The 21914-nt window shown below is 46.4% G+C and overlaps 1 protein-coding gene across 37 annotated transcripts in view; it reads left to right on the top strand.

The window, feature by feature from the left end:
- The window catches only part of DOCK9 (dedicator of cytokinesis 9), a 296457-nt gene extending 283253 nt beyond the window's left edge, over positions 1-13204 (top strand). For 16 of the 37 annotated variants that reach the window (XM_017503541.2, XM_017503534.2, XM_017503527.2 and 13 more), the window contains 5 exons: positions 1047-1257; positions 6563-6753; positions 9242-9342; positions 9477-9615; positions 11956-12726. In XM_017503541.2, coding sequence (XP_017359030.1) covers positions 1047-1257; positions 6563-6753; positions 9242-9342; positions 9477-9615; positions 11956-12078 — 765 coding nt within the window. In that variant the 3' untranslated portion in view covers positions 12079-12726. Of the gene's footprint in view, positions 1-1046; positions 1258-6562; positions 6754-9241; positions 9343-9476; positions 9616-10503; positions 10512-11955 lie in introns of all 37 variants that reach the window. The other 21 variants (XM_017503545.2, XM_017503539.2, XM_017503519.2 and 18 more) reach the window with 2 other exon arrangements.
- The last annotated feature ends 8710 nt before the right edge of the window (positions 13205-21914 follow it).

Raw genomic sequence — 21914 nt, 5'->3', positions numbered from 1 at the left:
CTTATACCAGTGTGATCTCCCTTCTTATACCAGTGTGGTCTCCATATTCTCTGCAGAGTCATTTCTTTTCTTGCTCTAGAAGGTTAAATCCAATTAAAATGTGCAAAATTGATTCATCTTCTTAATAAATCAGCTTTTGTTTCTGCATAGAAAATGCCTATGTTTATCATGTCACAGAAATGAGAGTGCCACAGATTCTAGCAATGTGGTTTTAAAAGCATTTATGTGTTAAATAGGAACTAAATTTATCATTAGATTAGTCTAGAGTAACCTGTACCTGTATTAAGTTAACTAATCTGCAGCTGTTTCCATCGAATCTCAGCTGCCTGTAGATTAATGATAACTTGGAGGCCTAGCTTCCAGACATTATTCCTAAAATAAACATTTGTCTCTCTAAGCCAAATATATTAAAAATGCAGTTTAAGAAACAATCAGAGAAATCCCAGACTGGAGGTCATTCAATAAGAAAACCAGCATGATTTCTTTAAAAAATTCAATGTCATGGAAAAAATGAATGGTAGGGAATTCTTCTAAATTAAACAAGACTAGGGATGTAACAACTAAATGTAAAGTGTGATTGTTGATTAGATTCTGGTTCAAACACAAATATCTATAACATTCTGGAGACATTTGAGAAAATGTTAATATAGACTGGGTATTGGATGGTATTAGGGAATTAGTGTTAATTTGGGTAGGCATGGTAATGTATTGTGGTTATAGAAGCGAATGTCTTCATTTTTGGGAGAAGTTGACTGTAGTATCATGACATGTACCACTTACTTTGAAATGGTTCCACTGAAAAAAGAAGTCTGTATGTCTGCGTGTGTGTGTGTGTACGCACACATACATAGGTGTATGTGTGTATATTTGAAACAAATACAGCAAACTGCTAACAGTTGTTGATTCAAGTGGTGGATATGTGGCTGTTGGTTGTATTCTTTTTTCCAATATATTTACTAATAAAAAGTTGGAAAATACCACTTAGGTAAGGACCGAGAGATTCCTTCATGGAGCACCAATCTTCCATTGTGCTGTTTCAATTAAAGGTCAACCCTAAGGATCTGGATTCCAAGTATGCGTATATCCAGGTGACTCACGTCATCCCATTCTTTGATGAAAAAGAGTTACAAGAACGGAAAACAGAGTTTGAGAGATCCCACAACATCCGCCGCTTCATGTTTGAAATGCCGTTTACGCAGACCGGGAAGAGGCAGGGCGGGGTGGAAGAGCAGTGCAAACGGCGCACCATCCTCACAGGTACGGCCCTGGAGCCACAATTGCACCCCAGACACCTCACCGAAGAGCTGTCCAGAGGGCTGTAGAAGCTTCAGGACTGGAAGGACCTTTCGAGCTCAGTTAGCCATCCCCACTTCAGTTTCACGTTTACCTAGTGCTTACTTTTGAATACTTGGGACGTTTTTCTGTGTATCTGTTTACACTTCCTTCTTCCACGAGACCAGAAGTTCATATCCAATATAAGGTCACCTACCCTTCTGAGAATCTGATGAAAATGGCGGGACTTAAGTGCCCAGATGCTTTTGCACACAATGTAAGGTGACTGTGGACTCCAGGTCCAGCAGCCAAACCCAGTCCTGGGTCTCCTCACAGGGAGGGACCCGTCTCGCACACCTGTCTCAGGTTCTAGCTTGGACCTGCTCAGCAGTTTCAGGCTGTGAGTAAATGGGATGTGAGCCTGGATCAACCCACCTCATTGCCCACGGGAGCTGGCCAGCTGCCACTTGAATGCCTCCTCTACCGGGAAGCTCACTGCATTCAGTGGCTGTCCATGAGTTCAGCTTAGGCAGTTTTCACCGATCCCTTTGGCACTGTTTAGCCAGTGATAACCCATCTGGGAAATGTGTTTTGCATCAATTTCCAGTCCCTGGCAAGTATTTAGTCATCTTGGGGTGATTTTTACCTTCTGTGGGAGAGCTTGACCCAGCCATGCCTAGGTAAAATCAGTGACATCACTGGGGTAATCTAACGTAAAATGCTTTCTTGACCAAGAAACATCAGTGGGAGGGCTGTTCAGAATGCCGGGTGTGTCAGTTTCTACCACGAATCTTCAAAAGAGTGGCCCTAGTTAAATCAGACCAGGAAAGGGCCTGCTTCCCAGAAGCTGCAGTTGTGGAGTTTCTGTCTGGACGATAATACGCATTATCATAGTAAGCAGAAGGAGCGCTGTGGAGATGATGCACCCAGGTGCTTATCAGCGCTCACCAGTGAAGTGTACACTTTAAAGGGACAGGTTGGATGACATGGGGTTTATATCTCAATAAAGCTGTTACCAAAAAAAATAATACAGGTTATTATAAATTAGCCCAGGACAGCATATTGCAGGGAGCTTTTCACACTCCCTATGAAGGAAATTAGATAAAAGATTTTTAAAAGGCCAGCCGCAGTGGCTCATACCTGTAATCCCAGCACTTTGGGAGGCTGAGGTGGGAGGATCACTTGAGGTCAAGAGTTCAAGACCAGCTTGGCCAACATGGTGAAACCCTGTCTCTACTAAAAATATAAAACAATTAGCCAGGCATGGTGGCATGTGCCTGTAATCCCAGCTACTCGGGAGGCTGAGGCAGGAGAATCGCTTGAACCTGGGAGGTGAAGGTTGTAGTGAGCTGAAATCGTGCCACTGCACTCTAGCCTGGGCGAAAGAGGGAGACCCCATCTCATAAAAAGAAAAAAAACGGTGTTCTTAAAGTGTCCCTACTCCTGCTTTTAAAATAAGGAGATAGCATTTATAAAGCACAAATAATATTGTTCTCACAAACATCACCTCATCCCAAATAATTTAATTTTTTTAATGCATACATCAGTAGCAAATTCTCATGAAGCGAGATAACTGCACTTCAAGATGGAATCATTACATGGGAATCACTAGCTGACAGTGTTTATGGTTCAGCTGTGATGACTTTCCTTCTGTTCCTTTAGATCAGTGGTTACCAAAGGTTGGTCCAGAACCAGCAGCATCAGCATCCCCAGGGAACTTGTTAGAGATGAAAGTTCCAGGGCCCCACCTCTGAAACCACTGGATCAGAAACTCTAGGGGCGGGGTCTGGCTACTTGTGTTCAACAGGCCCTCCCAGTGAGCCTGGTGCACACTGAGATTTGAGAACTGCTGTCTTCAATAAAGCTAGTTCACTGCTGAGTCACGGTCAGGATTTTTTATTATGGTTATTGTTAAGGCAGCATACTGATTCATAAACATTCATTACCATAGGCTGTTTTCCCGGGGCACATTTCTCCAGGGTTACAGTTCACCATTTTGTTAGAGACTAGATTAGATAAAGCACATGAGCAACTTTCCATATCTGCAGGAACAAGAGGACAGAGAGTGGGCTGCAGAGAGAGGTGGGGCAGACGCCTGTGTTGTTGGCTTGGGGACTGCCATCTGCAGCTGTGAGCTGAGACGGCAGATGCAGCGAGGCTGTCCTGGGGTTCCTGTAGGCCTGTGTCGCAGCCTCACTGTGTGACCTTGGGCAGGTCACTCTTCTTCCCTGTGCCTTAGTTTCCTCACCTGTAAAATGCGGGTTAGGACACCCATCTCGTTATATTGTCTTAACTTTGTAAATAGTAAGCAGCAGGGGAAAGAATGTGCTGCTTTTTTTGCTAGATTTCATCCGCTATTGAGCTACTTAGGGGGTGATGAGCAAAAGGGGATTCTAGTTCAACAAAACATCCAAAGAAAAGGGGCCAGTTTTGCCCTGAAAGATCTCAAAATGTCAAAATGATAGTTACTGGGCTGTGTGAAGATTTAGAGAAAAGGTTATAAAAATGCCACTGAAAACAGGTAAGCTCTGTATCCGCCTGTAGTTAAAGATACACACACCGGGGTGTTCTGAAAGCTGGACCTGAGGGTTTTCCATCAGGTTATTAACCCCTCAGGTTCCTCTTCTGTTGCATTGCTTCGTACCTGACCTTTGGCATTCCAAAGGTCAAAGGGAGCCCTAGACTTCCCTGCCCCCTGTCCCAGGAAAAGGCTCACCTTCCTGGATAGTTCCCAGTCAGCTGACTGTAACTGTGCAATCCCTTGAAAACCTCATGGCCACCCTCCATCCTCCTTCAGTGGAAATTTCTGAGCCTGTCCCAAAGAACCAGGGTGGGGAGAAGCCTCCCCCGTTTCTTTCATGGACCTTCTGCCAAGGAATTTTTTCCTGGTCACTATTCCAGAGTCTCCCAAATCTTGCCCAGATTCCCACCTGGGTTAGCCTCCCGCTCTGCACCTTCTGTTCAAGACACACAGAGTAGCAGTCACCAGTCATCACTGGACCTTCCCGTCCTCCTCTCTGAAGGGCTCGCTCAGTTGGTCGCCTAGTGGTACACTTTCCAGAGCCAATTTGGACTCTCCTGCAGTCATTTGGGCAGTAATGCATTCATTCATTCAACAAAATGTATGGCACACTGACCATGTTCCCACTTGGCACGCTAATGAAACAGACATCTGTGTGCCCGTGCAGCTGGCATTCTAGACAGAGGAGACAGACGATAAACAGTACCCAGATGAGTACATATACCCATGGTGGAATGTAATCTGTGTTCCGGACAAAGCAAAAGGAGACTGGGAACCCGGAGCTGAGCTCCTTCCTCAGAAACAGGAAGGCAGTCCCACTCCTCCCTGAAGCACAGCCCTCTGTCCAAACGCAAGCAGGCCTCTGGCAGTGCCGCCTCCCTGGCCAGGGAGCATCAAGGCCAAGGCTAAGTCCTCATCATCCTCCCCATCCTACCAGGGAGCTTTATGGATCCCCAGTGCTACCATTTAAAAACTGTGAAACCAAGTCAGGAACGCTTCACCATTCCCAGATAAAACGTGGAAAGGCAACAGGCCTATTAGTATGTGACAGATGAGGTTGTCTCAGGGTGGACAATTTTTCCGCCTTTGTCTAGATGTTGGGTGGCCTGTCAGAACTCTGTGTTTCACAGGGGCTGGCCCTGTTTCCCACTCTGTGATGAGTCCTCCCCAGTTAAACTCTTCCCTAACTACTTGCTAAATAGAGACCAGGAACACACCCATCTAACTTTTGCTTGTTTACAAAAAATAATAAGCTTTTAAGTACATATCTGCATGTCTATTAGTAAGTATATGTCAAGTGAGAATATTATAGATATATCTATACTATATAGAGCAATAAGAAATGTGAAACAGACCAAATCAGAACCTGCTGTTTCTCTGTTCATTTTTAATTAACTCCTTTGTGTTGATGTTTAGGTATCTTATTATGATAAAGGAAAACAATCAGATTTGTTTTGGTTAAAATATATATAAGAGGCCAGGTGCAGTGGCTCACACCTGTAATCCCAGCACTTTGGGAGGCCAGGGCAGGTAGATCACGATGTCAGAAGTTCAAGACCAGCCTGGCCAAGATGGTGAAACCCTGTCTCTACTACAAATACAAAAAATAGCCAGGTACAGTGGCAGGCACCTGTAATCCCAGCTACTCGGGAGGCTGAGGCAGGAGAATTGCTTGAACCTGATGGCAGAGGTTGCAGTGAGCTGACATCACACCACTGCACTCCAGCCTGGGCGATAGAATGAGACTCCGCCTCAAAAATATATAGATATATAAGAAAAAGTAAATATTTTTATTTTTATTTCTTATTCATTGCTGTAAGTAGGTCCCCAGGTATAGTACTACAGCTCCAAAAATTTCTGAATTTCTGGTTCATGAAATGTTTTGCTTAGGGATACATTCTTTGTGTTTCTTTGGTTTGGGCTTGTGGGAGGGGGTGGTTTTGTTTTCTTTTTTGAGAGATGCTCTCTGTAGCCCAGGCTGGAGTGCAGTGGCACAATCACAGCTCTCTGCAGTCTTGACCTCCCAGGCTCAAGTGATCCTCCCATGTCAGCCTTTGCAGTAGCTGGGACTACAGGCACACACCACCACCCCCAGCTTATTTTTGTATTTTTTACAGAATTAGGCAGGGTTTTGCCATGTGGCCCAGGCTGGTCTCAAACTCCTGAGCTCAAGCGATCTACTGGCCTCGGCCTCCCAAAGTACTAGGATTACAGGTGTGAGTACCATGTCCACCCTAGGAGTATATTCTTATTTGTTATTTTCTACTGATTTCTCAGATGTATTCAAATTTAGCGTGTGATTCAAAGTTATTCTATGGAAAAAATGAATTTTCTGAAGGATTTTTTATGGAACTATTTTCTGGACTTAATGTATTACATAATATCTCAGAATTGTTTAGTCTTTTTTATGTTGTCGAAGTCATCTTATATCCACTAACTCATTCAGACCTCAGAGCTTTCAAGGAAGGTAGGGCATTTTGTATGAGAAAATTGAGTGGGGAATGATAACATGATTTATTTAAAGACACGCTTGTCACATTAAAGGGATAACAAGGACCCAACTCTCTTGACTTTATGAGCTACACGATTGTAAAGGAAGACAATATTCTAGCTGCACCAAGTACTAGTATGTGTCTTTGGCAAGCTTTGGGCTCCTTATTTTTAAAATGTAAGTAATAATGGCATCTACAATAATCACTCATAATAATAATCACCTCAATAACACTGAACCTCTTGCAAGCTGGGGGGTAACTCTCTCATCCTCTGTAGCCATACACTGCTTCCCTTACGTGAAGAAGCGCATCCCGGTCATGTACCAGCACCACACGGACCTGAACCCCATCGAGGTGGCCATTGACGAGATGAGTAAGAAGGTGGCGGAGCTCCGGCAGCTGTGCTCCTCGGCCGAGGTGGACATGATCAAACTGCAGCTCAAACTTCAGGGCAGCGTGAGTGTTCAGGTGAGCCAGGCACAGCAGGCCAAAGGCAGCAGGAGAAGCCCTTGCCCCTGGGTGACTTGAAAGTCATTTCCACCAAGGCCTACTTGAGAGCCCTGGCTTACCAGGTGATCCCTGTTCCCTTCCCCCATCATTTGTGACATTTCTCCTGGTATCAGAGGGAGCAGAAGCCTCAGGACCCCCAGCCATGAGGACTGAGTAGGCTGTCTATGGGGGACAAGAGCCAGATCTCCATACACAGCCCTGATCTGTTAGTATTTGGGGAATTCTTGGTGCCCAGTTAGAAACATCAAGACTCTTCTAAATACAAGGAAGTGGAGAGCAGTAGGTTTTCCTATAAAACTGTTGTTTTCTGTTTGCCATGAAAATTGTATCCAAAAAAGTACCTTAAGTTTTACTCTCTTAATGATATCTTTTGATTAACGAATTCATTATTTTAATGTAGCCCAATCAATTTTTTCTTTATTGGTAGCATGTTCTCTTTAAGAAATCTGTGTCCACTCCAAGATTTCCAAGATGCTTTCCTATGTTTTCCTCCTTTGTTCAGCATCCACATTTAGGTCTGCAGTCCATCTGAAATTGATTTTTGTATATGTTATAGCGTGAGGGTCAAGATACAATTTTTCCATATGTCCTTCCACGTGATATACACCATTTATTGAAAAGGTCATCTTTGATCTAGATACTAATATATATATTCAGTTTGTGAAAATTCATCAAGCTCTACACTTGTGATATATGCACTTTCCTGTTGTATATTATACTTTAATAAGAGGTTTTTAAAAAGCTACCTTACTTATATGATTTCCTTGTTAATTGCTAAAGGTTAAATCTTCCCTCCAGTAAAAAGTATGACTCTTGCTTTCTTGGTATTTTTAAGTGTATATGAATAGTTCAAGCACACGTTTGTTTATATATATGTATATGTATGTCTATGTATATGTATAACCCATTGTTTCATCTTTCAAGAAGGGTATGTTTATGAAAATTACATGTAGATTATAATACACAGGTTTTGGTCATTTTCTGAAATTATAGTTTGTCAACTTCCCATCAGATCCACACTAAATACCATGAGTGGTTGCCTAACATTTTTGTAAGTGTCATTCACCATAAAAGTATTTACAGCTGTTTTTAATCTCTTTCCTTATGGTCTCAAGGACGTATGTACCAAAATAAGTTAGCAAGTGAACATAGGTATTCCAGCAACATGAGTGATTACACAATAGGGCCAGAGGCCACAATTTTCTGTAGCTAAAAACAAAAGCACTCAATCAACATGACCTGGGAACATCCAGCCCCTATGGAAAGGCCACTGGAAAGGAGTGGCACCAGTCCAGGGTAGGGCTGGACCATTGAACTTTATTTCTTTTTTTCTTTTTGAGATGGAGTTTCACTCTTGTTGCCCAGGCAATGGCACGTCTCAGCTCATCATAACCTCTGCCTCCCAGGTTCAGGCGATTCTCCTTCCTCAGCCACCCTAGTAGCTGGGATTAGAGGCATGCATCACCATGCCTGACTAATTTTGTGTTTTTAGTAGAGATGGGGTTTCTCCATGTTAGTCAGGCTGGTCTTGAACTCCTGACATCAGGTGATCCACACACCTCGGCCTCCCAAAGTGCTGGGATTACAGGCGTGAGCCACTTCGCCTGGCCTGGACCATTGAACTTTCTAAAAGGCACAGTATGCCCTGCTAATTTGATGGTAACCTTAGCGTTTTATAAAATTCCGTCATCTTTAAAAGCAAGAAATTCCATGTTGAAATGAGGAGATGAAGTCTATACTTGTACCTACAAGGTAACAACAAAGTTACAGCCAGAGGAAATTAACTTTATGATTTTATTTGCTTATATCTTTTCTTATGTATCCAAAATTAGCAGACTCTTCTTAGCTACTTGAAAGGGTGATGCAGGGTTCTGGCTCAGTCACCCCTGCTGTCTGCTCCTGACATCTGGCTCTCCAGCGTACCTCCAATGTGCATGTCATCCCAGGAGAGCAAATCAGTTTGCCCATGGCTGGCTACACAGTTCAATGAAATGAACAGTTGGTTTTTAAAAACTGGAATATTTACTATATTTTTCCATTTTTCACTGAATTCACCAAATTGGCCATTTACTTCAGTGTAGTGCAGCACAAGTCCCAGTGGCTAGACACCTTGGAAGCAGAAATTCTTGACCTGGAGTTGGAAGACCTGGGCTGTGATCTCTGGTGTTTTGCTTATTGGCTGTTCAAACTCGAACAGGCCCCTAAGTTTCCCAAGCACTGATTTCTTCTTACACAAACTAAGCCATCATCACAAGTGCCCTGAGGATGGCTGAAGTCATGGAATCAAGCGATGTGTAGCAGAGTGAGCGTTATGGTTTCCTTTCAGGCTCAAGTTCCTGGAAGGCAGGGATTGTGACTAGCTCATGCAAACAGGCTTTTTGTCCTCTGAACTGATGATTGCGGTGATTTTCTCCCTAATGCAATTGAAAATCTTTGCTTTCTCTAGGTCAACGCTGGTCCACTGGCATACGCGCGAGCTTTCTTAGATGACACAAACACAAAGCGATATCCTGACAATAAAGTGAAGTTACTGAAGGAAGTTTTCAGGTAAAGCTCACTGAAAACGTCTTTTTCTCTTCAAGTGTTGGTCATTTCTGTGTCCATTCAGGAAGAGATGCTGCTGGTTGGACTCATGCCTTGTCCTCTGTGTGCCTTTGTTTCCCCCACCTGTACCATTCCAGGCAATTTGTGGAAGCTTGCGGTCAAGCCTTAGCAGTAAATGAACGTCTGATTAAAGAAGACCAGCTAGAGTATCAGGAAGAAATGAAAGCCAACTATAGGGAAATGGCGAAAGAGCTTTCTGAAATCATGCATGAGCAGGTGAGTTCCGCACTGGCTCCAACAACTTGGAGTTCTTGGTTAGGGGTTTCAAGCGCACCCCGTAATGACCTAGGCTGCCTGATCTCCCTCCAGAACTGTGACCTCTGAAGGAGAATGTAGCATACCACACTCCTGCCATGCTCTGGCCCCAGGTCATTTGGGAACAGCTAACAGATTGCCCATTTGCTGTTATCTACCGCAAATGGGGGAGCAGGCCTGCCTCTGCGAGGCTCTAAGAGGTGGACAGTTCCCTAAGCTTTCTCTCTCCCCACCCCTGTGTAGCCAAAAAGAAAAGAAAGGAAAAACTCACTCAAAAATGTCCATACTGTTCTTACAACTTTATTCCTCTAATCCTTTGAAAAGAGCAGGACTTGCCAACCTGCTTTAAGAATTGTCTGTTGCATTCACTGTTTTTGCCATTTAAAAATACAGATGATTCCATTTTTAGCTATGTACAGCTGGCCTCACAGCCCAGCAGATTCTTCCTGGAAGGTCCCTGTCATTACGGGCATCTTCCCTGATTACTTTGCTGTTACCGCCTTCCTTTGGGTTTCTTCAGTCAAATTCCATGTGTGAGCTTGGTCATCACAGAGGAGCTGGTGACTGGTACCAGGGAATGCCTACAGCAGCATCCACGTTATTGTTTTGAGAGGGGTTCGTCCAAGGCCCTGTCCCATCTTCATAATTGACATTAGCACCTTGATACCAGAACTGCTCTATCTGGCCCCTCCATGACCATCCTTCTGGCACAGTGGAAGCCAGGGCCATTTGTGGCAGCTGTCCTCTCCCCTGACAGTTTAGTTAGGACATTTTCATTGCAGGAAATGAACACCAGTGTGTGAGCTTTAACTCACTTGCTTTTTTTCTCCTCCATGCTAACACGTTCAGCTGGGATGGTAATGTCATTTTTAAATTTTATTTTTCTGATAATCTGACTCAGAAAAAGCTATTACATTTTTCAGTTTGAGCAGCTGCAGACATTGGCATAATGGCAGTACATGGGCAGAGGAAAGCACCTCTTCTGGACATTTTTAAAAGTAGAAGCCAGATGTCATGGCTCACACCTGTAATCCCAGCACTTTGGGAGGCAGAGGCAGGTGGATCACCTGAGGTCAGGAGTTCAAGATTAGCCTGGCCAACATGGTGAAACCTCATCTCTACTAAAAAATACAAAAATTAGCTGGGCATAGTGGTGCACGCCAATAGTCTCAGCTACTCGGGAGGCTGAGGCAGGAGAATTGCTGGAGCCTGGGAGGTGGAGGCTGCAGTGAACCAACTACCCTCCAACCTGGGCAACAGAGCGAGCGAGACTCCATCTCAAAAAAAAAAAAAAAAGGTAGAAAAAAATTGAAACAATTTGAGAAATGAATATCTGAATAATTTTGGGGAAAAACTTGAGCTCTTTTCTGTGGAGCCTCCGGATTCCTATAGAACGGAGCGTTCAATCAGTGGGTGCTGGCACTGGGCACTAGACACGATGAAGTAGGAAGAGCTCAAGGGCTGAAACTGTTCACCTCCCAAAGTACAGGGAAATGTAACATGCTTTCTCTCCACTTCACCCTGAACTCCCCATTATGCCAACAACCAGGAAGACTGGGCCCCTCTGAACCCTTGACGGGCCATGGTGGGGGTAGACTTGCTTTTGGTGTTTCCAGAGGAGCCACTGCTGGAGGTGAAGACCTACACTCAGATCCTTCCAGGCACCACTGGGCATGGAAAGACGCTTGGTCAGGGTCAGAGGGGTAGCCACCCTCCCCCAAGACGAGGTCTGTCAGACCCTGAGAAAAGGAGGCAGGAGAGAAACACAGATGCTCCAAATTCATTTTTAAAAGCTATTTCAAGGTCAAGGCTAGGTTGTGTCCCAGTCAAGCACATGTAAGTAGACCTCAAGTTGCCTTATGACCTGGTGAGTGCAGAAGGCTGTCCATTCACTAGCTGGTAAAGGAAACAAAATGTGCTGTTCTCGACTATCTCCTTATAATCCTTACCTGAAAACAGTCATTTACTAGATAAGCTGAGGCTCCCTCTGCAGACCACCAGCCAGGCTTTCTGGATGCAATCACTCACATGTTGGAGTGAGCTTCGGATGACGACTTGTGTGTGTGATGTGGGTGCAGTGCTTTGAGAAATATCTGTTTGTGTCCTTACATTCAGTGACATTGTGTCCTTACACTCAGTAACATTGTGTCCCACGTGGCAACCTTGCCTTACACTCTGTAACATTTTGTTACACTTGGTAACGTTGTATTACACGTGGCAATGTGGCCCTGCAAATGGTAACATTGTGTCACACATGGTAACTGTTCTGTTGCACTCAGTAACTTTTGTTTCTGGCCCAAGATCTGCCCCCTGGAGGAGAAGGCGAGCGTCTTACCGAATTCCCTTCACATCTTCAACGCCATCAGCGGGACTCCAACAAGCACAATGGTTCACGGGATGACCAGCTCGTCTTCGGTCGTGTGATGACACGTCATGGCCCGTGCGTGGGGACTTGCTTTGTCATTTGCAAACTCAGGATGCTTTCCAAAGCCAATCACTGGGGAGACCGAGCACAGAGAGAAGCCAAGGCGAAGGGGAGAGAAAGGAAATAAAGAACTATGTGATTTCTTAGCAGATTTTCTACAGGAGTTGTAAGAGGGTGCACATATTTTTTTAAATCTCACTGGCAATATTCAAAGTTTTCATTGTGTCTTAACAAAGGTGTGGTAGACACTCTTGAGCTGGACTTAAATGTTATTCTTCCTTGCAGAGTAGCGTTAGAATAAATGGCCTACAGAAAAAAGGTTCTGGGATCTACATGGCAGGGAGGGCCGCACTGACATTGATGCCTGGGGGGGACTTTTGCCTCGAGGCTAAGCTGGAAAATCTTGAAAATATTTTTTTTTTCCTGTGGCACATTCAGGTTGAATACAAGAACTATTTTTGTGACTAGTTTTTGATGACTTAAGGGAACTGACCGTTGTAATTTTTGTACCAGTGAACCAGGAGATTTAGTGCTTTTATACTCATTTCCTTGCATTTAAAAAAATATGAAAGCTTAAGGGATTATGTGAGCTTAAAACTAGTCAAGCAATTTAGAACCAAAGGCCTATATTAATAAACACAACTATGCTGAAAAGTACAAAGTAGTACAGTATATTGTTATGTACATATCATTGTTAATGCAGTCCGGCATTCTGTACATATATGTATTACATTTCTACATTTTTAATACATCAGCTTCTGCATTAAGTGTCATCGTGATAAATCTGTGCTGTTCCAGTATATGCAATACATTTGACTCTTTTATTCTTGTACATAAAAATGTGCAATATGGAGATGTATACAGTCTTTATTAGGTTTATAAACTGTTTTAAGAATTTCATCCTTTGCCAAAACGGTGGAGTATGTAATTGGTGAATCACAAATCCTGTGGTGAATGGTATTGTAATTTAAAGCTGTCACCATGTTATATTTTCTTTTAAGACATTAATTTAGTAATTTTATATTTGGGAAAATAAAGGTTTTTAATTTTATTTAACTGGAATCACTGCCCTCCTGTAATTAAACATCTGTACCACGTCTGTATTAAAATGACATTCTGACCATTTGGGAGTGGCCGCTGGGTGTTTATTGTTGAGCAGTCCTAAGGGAACAGGATACCAAAATCCTCCAGGGTGAAATCACGCGGGGTCTGAAATTTTCTCTAAAATACTTGAGGGGGGAAAAAAACAATGAGTAGAGACCACGGGCCCGACAGAATGCTGGTCATTGTTGGGATTGAAGTTGGGTGTGTGGGGAAGCATGATACCAGTTTTTCTGCTTTCGTGGACGTTTCCGCGATACAGATTTCACAAGCAGGGGTCACGTCTTCCGAGGACCTGCATGAATGCTTTGCTGGACAGTGGTCAGGATCTACACCATACCAGTTACTCCCAAGTGCACGTGGATACCTTGCGACCTCTGGCTTTTCCCCTTCAGTCGTAGCAGGAAGTCCATCTTTGTCCCCTCCCTTACTGGCTTTTGAGATGAGAACTCTGGGATAATGCATAGGCAGCCAGGCGTACCCCCTGTGCCCCACGCAGTCAAGATCCCTGAACCAGGTCACGTGATGGCTCAGATCCCAGGTGCCGTTTCTGCTTCTGGTATGCCTGCTGGTCCCAGCAGGTAGATCAGCTCCCTGTCACTCATCCCCATGTAGTTCCAGTAATGAAACTAAATAAAATACAGAACAAAATAATAAAAAGAGCTGGGTTTTTGCCTTGAAGGGCTGTCAAGGCTGTCTTCTTATGTGACCAGTTAAGGAAAGAAAACTTGAGATGCTGTGCACCCATGGGCACCCAGCAGCCAAGGGCCTTGTGGCATCTGAAACATTTGCTACCCACCAATGGTAAGGCAAGAGGGAGAAGAGATGAAGAGGTGGCAAAGGGTTGCCGTGACCCACCAGAATCCACAGCCTGCTTTTGCACTTATGACGCCACTGGGACTTTGCAGCATTCATTTGCTCTGCGCCACTGACATCCCAGCCCAGACCAATAAACCTCAAGGCAAACATCAGCAGGTCTGGGAGAAGAGCCTGGCGCTGAGCTGGATTGTCTAGTCATAAACGCCTCATCTAGAAACCATAAAACTCAAGTCACCATGTAGCAGTATAAATAGAAGTCTAGAAAGAGCCCATGTCAGATAAAGGTAAATTTGGAAGGTGGCCAACCCTGGCTTATGACAAGAGTGGGGAGAGGCGCCGTCTCTAAGTTGGGACATCAGCTGCTGACCCTGCGGGGAAACATCTGTATCAATTAGTTCTTCCCTTAGTTACGTATGAAGCCTGGCGGCACAGTTTCTTGGGAATTTCTTGCTATTCAGTAAATTTGGGGGTTTTCCCATAGGTCCTGCTTATTTTAATTGAGGTAAAATATACATAAAATGTAGTGTAGCCATTTTAAGCATAGGGTGCATTGGCGTCAGGTGATTCTCACTGTTTTGCATCCACCACCCTCCCTCTCCTGATGTCTGCTTTCCCAAACTCACACTCAGTACTCACTAAACGAGTGTTGTGTTCCCCCTCACAACATTGCTTTTGAGGCGACGCTGGAATTAAAACTCTAATTAGAGCCTTATCCGGGATATAACCAGGTGGGAACAAATAGAGCCAGCCCCTTGCACAGAAGACAGCTGCTGAGCAGGTCTGCAAGATGGCAAGGCAGCCTGAGTGAGGAGAAGTAGCCATCTGGAATGGTTTAATCGTATGATGGATTTCCTCAAGATGGTGACTCCAGTCCACGAAAATGTGATCTCCATCCATGGGGCATCATTTGTGTAAGCCAGGGTACGTCCACAGTGGAATACTGTGCAGCTGTAAAAATCTGCTCATTTAAATGTGTTCTTGATGTATGAGGTGGCCTGGCAAGGTTGGCCTGATGTCCGGTGACGGTCTGGGCTTGTCATGCTGTGCATACATTGGACAAGGACACAGCATGGGAGTCTGGAGCTTGTGCTTTCTTGTCCACATGTGACTTGAGCAGATTCATTTTCGCTCCTGTATCTCCCCCTGCAAGTCCTGCCTCACGGAGGGGCGTGAAATGCATTCTAGAGGGAACTCCAATAATGCACTCTTCCATTTGGAAGAAACAAGAGCAATGGCTACAATCATTCCTTGAAGTCTGTGCCAGTTGGCGTTTGCCTGGAATGTGGTGGCTCTCGCTGAGACGGGGTGGTGTCTCCTACTGGCGTGCTGGCGGGAGTCACCTGGAACTGACCTAGGAGCTTTCTGAGCCTTACAAAAGAGCCACAGGTGAAGACACGAGGCTGAACTGCGAGGCCCTAGAAATGGGCAGGACCGCCGCTGAGATCAGACCCACACCCAGATCCGAGAGTTGTCGAGAAGCCAAGGGTGCCAGTGTCGCCGGACAAGACACCAAGCTGAGCTCCAGACACTGTTCGGTAGACGCTGGTGTGCGGCTCAGAGAGGGGGTGCCCACACAGCCCAGGCAGACCTTGGTCCTGGTGTGACTGACCCCTCAGCTCAGGAGGAGAGCAGGCAGGGCCTCCTCCTCGCAAAGGCGGGTCCTTCTGTGTCAGGGACAGTCACCGCACCTTCTTCCTGCACTCCTCCCAGGTGCCAGCACTTTCCAGCGTGACCCTTAATCAGCAGAACAATGCTGCCAGGTGGGCAGTGGCTTCCTGTGAAGTAACCATGGGCAGAGATGGGGGAAGTTGCCCAGTACATAGGGAGATCCAGCTGACCTGGTCACTCAGCACCACGCAGCCACCCAGGCCTCTGCAGAGCCAGGGGCAAGCCTGTGGGCTGCACTGTGCCTCACCAGAGTCCTGTGCTGAAGTCCTGACCCCTAGAACCTCAGAAAGTGACTGGATTTGGAGTAGGGTCTTTAGAGAGGTGATTAAGTCAACATGAGGTCACTAGCGTGGAACCTAAGCCAACAGGACTGGTATCCTCATGAGAAGGGGAGGTTTGGACACAGACTCACACAGAGGGAAGCTGAGTGAAGACACCAGGGAAGATCGCTGTCCACAGGCCAAGGAGAGCAGCCTGGAACAGATCCTTCCTTCACGGCCCTCGGAATGGGCTGCCCCTGCTGACACCTTGATCTTGGACTTCTGGCTTCCAGAACTGCGAGGCAGTGACATCTGCAGCTTAAACCACAGCCTGTGGAGCTATGTCGTGGTAGCCAAACGGAATAACACAGCCAGACCCCCAGTCACGCTGGGCAACGGGGCCACGGTGCTCTAGGACACGTGGGGAGACTTGAACCCTCAGAAGGACAGAGGTTTGAATAGAAACGCCACCAAACCAGGACAGGATGAGGACAGCAAGCCTCTGGAAGAACTCACCTTGCTCTGAAACCAAGATTGGGAAATACTGTCACTGTCGGCTGTGGCAGCCCTGCCTGACTGGTTCTGAGAAGGTGCTTCCAGGAGTGGGGCAACAGCAGGGCCCACGCCACCTGGCAAATGACTTTCCAGGTGGGTGTGACCGGGAGTGGGAGGTAATATGGTCCCTCTGTCACCATCCATGACAAGCAGTCACAGAAGCCAAGCGCATTGTCCTCTGCTTGGCTTGGCAGCGTGAAAGGAGCACTGGATGAGGAATCTCAGAGGCTGGATAGTAGCTCAGTGACCCGAGTGTGGAGCCCAGCAGCATCTGAGCTCCAGCTTTGACACCGTAACTGAGGAAAATCCCTGCTCCTCTTGAATTCACAGTTTCTCTGTCAAATAACATCATTTGCTATCACTCTACCCCCAGCCAAAAGGATTGTAGGGGGCTTGTGATAAAGACATAATCACCAAAGTCATTCAAGCAAGCATGAAAGAATGGGCATTAAGTAAGGAGGGAAGAGATGGCTGTTTGTTATCCTTAACAACCCAGACTAAACCCCAAATTTAGCTCTGAGCATCCTGGCAGCCAAGAGAAAAAGGGGAACACTTTCAAAACTAGAGGGAAAAAAAGTTTTAAGTTTCAAAGATACAGTACTCTTCTAAAGTAAAACATTGTAAAAAATTTAAAATGAGATTTTTCTTTCAACGTGCACATTCCAAACAGGAAGAACAGAATCTACACTCAAAGTTCCTACATTTCTAGATGTTGTAGATTTCCTAGATTTGTGTGGCTTAAAAATAGATGAATTTACCAGTTATCTCTACCCAGTCACAATCTCATGTTTTAGGCAAATCCAATAAACTTTCCCCCTCCTCTCCATAAAAATCGCCTCATACTTTTTTCTAATTATAAAAACAGTACTTGCTCCTAGTAGAACATGAATAAAATACCAAAAAATAGAAATGAGAATTTAATATCCACAGTCCTCCAACCCTCATCCCATCCAGATAACTGCCTTCGACACTTTACCAGGCTCCATTCCAGCATTTTCTCTGTCTTTTGAGTTTCCTCTTGGTTCTTAACCCACATAGTTGAGGTTGCCTCCACTTTAGAAGTTTTGGTTCCTGGTAAATACTGTGTAGGAGCACCTAGAATGACCAGACCTGCAACCTGACTCAGAGCTCATTTTCCTTGAGATAAAAATTGAGCAACAGGTTTCTGCCATCTTTGCTCTGCCCACCCACATAAGCCTTGGGTCCACAGCTGTCTCTGCAACAGGAGCTCTGCCCAGCTGGTCCAGAGCACCCACTTCCTCCTATTCCCACCCACAAAAGGGCTCCACTTGGCAGATGGTAAGAGCTGCTGGGGGAATGAGAACCGTACTTCTGAGCCACTGCAACCTTCATCCATTATTCCTACTGCCTCCGTGAATACTGACCTGGAGACAGGGTGGTCTTTGAGGACGGATGTCTCATCACCATGCCAAAAAATCTCCTGCCCTTCTCGGCATTTCCTTGTCCTTTTCTATTTCACCCCGTGAAATTCCACCAAAGGAGATTCACACACATTAACGTGTGTCATTGAAAAATTCCATCCTAAGATAAATCCCCTCCATGGATCTTGTGTGCATTGTGTCACTGTTATTTTTCTACTCACACATAATATTAGCTGTACCACTGGAGGGGTTGCCTTACTGAAGGGAGCAAGAGACATGGTAGAACTGAACCCAGAAAAGAAATGCTCCGCGTGGTTCTGCAAGGAAAGTCCACGTAGCCCCCTCGGGTTGCTGGGTCCCTGGGACGCGATGATGAGGCTCAGAGCAAGAGCCTGTCTGAAAGAGGAGAAGTTGAGCATTTGTGCTTGTTTTCAATATTCTTCTCCTTAAGTAAAACAAATTAAAAGGTTTTGAATTATCCTTCCATTTTTTTCCGTCTCACACACACGCACACATGCACACACACGCACACGCACACACACACACACAGGCACACGTGCACACACACGTGCACACACACAGGCACACGTACACACGCACACGTTCATTGCCTCTGCTTCTCAGCTCGTGGTGGCACTCAGGCCCCTTAGCACTGGCTGACGGACATTTCTCCAGGAGTTGCACTTGTCACTTTGCATCTGAAAACCTGTCTTTGTTACTGGAAATCATTTACCCAACTGTTGGAACAGTCTCACTTCTTTCAGAGCAATGAAAAGTAATGGCACATTTTCAAGGAAGCACGCACCAGTGTAAACAGTGGCCCGGTGCAAATTGACCCCTCCCCAGGCCGCCCTCCTGGGAAGGCGGGGTCCACATGCCTATCTCTGGAATCAGTGTTCGGCTGTCCTGTCTCTGACTCCGATGCACACTGAGTCATTGTGTAAAATCTCCACACACTTCCCAGGTCTGTCAGATTGTGGAGCAAAGTCCCCTTGTAAAGGAAGGGATGATTCTGCTGAGGCAGAAGATGAATTGCCCTCTTGCCTTTCGAGGAAGTCTCTGGTGCTGAGCTGAGCGGGGGACACTGTTTCACCTGGTGACCTCCCAGCATGAAACACCTGAGCCAGAGACCCGGCATCCCCTCCCCATCTACTCTCAGTCATCTGCACTCCTGGGTCCCTACAAGGGCGCAAATGCCACTGTGCCCGGCCTTTGTGGAGGGGCTGCTCCATGCAGCCATCCTGAAGACAGGTTGACAGAGATTTTATATTTTTAAGAGGACATTTAGTGCTCAGCTGTAGAGTCATCTTTTTCAGCGTTAGAGTGATTTGATATGGGCTTTTCATCATAAAAAGTACTGGATTTGGGAAAGTCTTTGGAAGTCATCTAACTGGTGGTTCCCAACACTCCGCCCCCAAGCCCCAGTTCCCCTGGGGACACAAACGAAAATGTTCGTGGAATTGGGGGTCATCATGATGGAGGGTGGGGGTGCTACTGTAATCCAGGGGGTGGAGGGCAGGGACGCTGCTGAACATGTCACAGTGCATGTGACAGCCCCCCACAACAGGCAGTGATCCATCCAGGATAGCAGGACAGCCAAAGTGGAGAAGCCTCCATCTAAGCTGTTGGTGAAGGGGTGACCTGCAGCCCAGCAGCCACAAACAAGCATTTGGGAGCTTGCAAGCGGAGGGTCCTGGTCCACACCCAGAGCCGACGGCGGGAGTCTACATTCCCACAAGCCCCAGGGGATTCCTCTGCACATCAGGGTGTGAGAATCGCTGCTCCCTGTGACCCCAATGCCACGAGGGGACACTTGACAGCAAAAGTCAAGGGTCCTACCAGAGCACAGGGCTCCGCAGCAGCTCTAACTGGCCAGCTCATTGAACACCTTCGAGATAGTTCTTGCAAGGAATGATTTGCCCTGATGAAGACGCCAGTCACCAGCTAAAGAGCCCATCACAACATGACGGTCGCCTGCCTGCTGGGACCCTGCTCTCCAGCCTGTTGTCCCAGGCTCTGAATCTCTCAACCAAGGAGAACAGCTGCTCCTTACACCTCCCATCTTCCCGGTGGTTCAGGCAGCCCTGCTTCACCTCGACCCCGTCAAACACCAAAGTACGCGCAGAACATCCCTGAGCTGCTGGACAGCCAGGGGGACAGGTGGAGCCTCTGCAGCTGAGTGGCTGGCCTGGAGTCTGGCCCTGCTGTGTGGAGTGTCATTCCATGGAGGTGTACCTTCTCTCCCCCTAGGAAACGGAGGCTAGAAGGAGCGTCTACTTATGAGTTTACTTTCCTGTGAAGGGGAAGTGGTATGATTTAGCCATGCAACACGTATTTCTTAAGCTCCTGTGAAGAGCCCAGGAACTCAAAGCTGCAGTGAGCCGTGATTATGCCACTGCACTCCAGCCTGGGTGACAGAGCAAGACCCTGAGAGGTGAAGATAACCATGTGATGTCTTGATTATTTTGAATAAAGCAGACAGCATATTAGCAACCTTAAACAACGTGCAATGATTTCAGCTAGCTCTTAGCCTCCTCACCTCTTCACACCCCTCCCTTATGGCTCCAGGCCCCACCCCAACCTCTTCCCTGCAGCTCTGGGGTGTCGTGGATGGCTCCAGGGCGCAATGCTCCCCTCGCCCCTGGGTCCTTCCCCACCTGTCCTTTCTGCTCGGAGGCCTCCTTTCCCCCTGGAAGCCCTGCACCCGGCTGCTTGACATCTGGGACTCCGTCCTCCTCCTAGGCAGAAGCTCCTGGATTTGCAGCTCACCCTCCCAGCACGTGGCCCCGCCTCCACCTTTCCGTTTACTTGGTCTTGAATAAATAACAGACAACCTAGTAAAAACTCTGGCAAGATTCTGGGCCTTCATAAACAATGAATTTGTGACTTTGAAAGTGAGCTCATTTCACGTGCAATTATTCTGAGTGGCACGCAATCGCCCAGGCAGCTGGGAAACAGCCTTGCTGTTGATGAACAGGAGCTGACCACATCTTCAGTGGCTGTTTTCACTATTATCAGTCATTTGGAAAAGTAGAATGCCATGCTCAAGGCCAGAGCCACCACTCCTAAATCCACTCCCCTCCACCTGCAGTCCTCCCTCCTCACCGCCCTCTCTCAAAGCAAACAAGGAAACCAGGAGAAGCAGACGGCCTGGGCCAGAATGAAATGGAACCACCCACACTAGCACGGCCACAAGGTGACCACACAACTGTCTCGGGAACCACTCCACGTTCTTGTGCCTCTTACTGTCACGTATGCTAGCCACCCACTATGGGCCATGTCCTGTCCTGCTCTGTGGGGACCCCTCATGACAATACTATGTCATCAGCATCTGTACCAGAACAACGTACACCAAACCAGGAAGAATCAGGCCAACTTAACAAAGACAGACACTTCAAAATAGGGGAGGGTGTTTCTGGCAGACACTGCGGACTGTGCACAGTTCTGAGATATAAAAAACCTGGTTATTTGGAGGGAACGTCATGCAGGGAGTCTGTGATGGCAAGAATGGGTGTTGGAAACCAAGCCAGCATTGCAGCGTGAAGTGTCTTATGTGCAACATTCAGAGTTTGGAATTTATCCCGCTGCCAGGGAGAATCTTCTGAAGGTTTTGTCATGGCGGTGGGACAGGAAGAGAGGGAGACATGAGCGGCTCTGTGTTCTGCATAATAACTGGAGTAGCCCAGCAGAGGTGGGCTGTGAAGAGGCTGAGCGTTGCAACTAGAGGTGATGGAGACCAAAGATTTACCATGCAGGCGAAGCCTCCAGGCAGCAGGCACAGAGAATAGGTTGTAAATGTTTTTTGTTAGACTTAAGGTCTGCGCTGATGTTAGTGCCATACCCAAGAGGCGAAGGAGGCACATCCAACCCCCGCTTCCCATCATGACCTGAAGCAGTCTCTAAGGTTAAATTTTAAGAGTGCCCTGGCAGAGGAGGAAGTCCATTTAGATGATTGAGAGGCCTTAGAAATTTACTTTTGGGCTGGGCGCGGTAGCTCACACCTGGAATCCTAGCACTTTGGGAGGCAGAGGCAGGTGAACCACGAGGTCA

This window comes from Cebus imitator, unplaced genomic scaffold (assembly GCF_001604975.1).
Source record: "Cebus imitator isolate Cc_AM_T3 unplaced genomic scaffold, Cebus_imitator-1.0 Scaffold312, whole genome shotgun sequence".
Taxonomy (NCBI): domain Eukaryota; kingdom Metazoa; phylum Chordata; class Mammalia; order Primates; family Cebidae; genus Cebus; species Cebus imitator.
The sequence above is the reverse complement of the archived record's forward strand: the minus strand, read 5'-3'. Positions and strand labels throughout refer to the sequence as shown.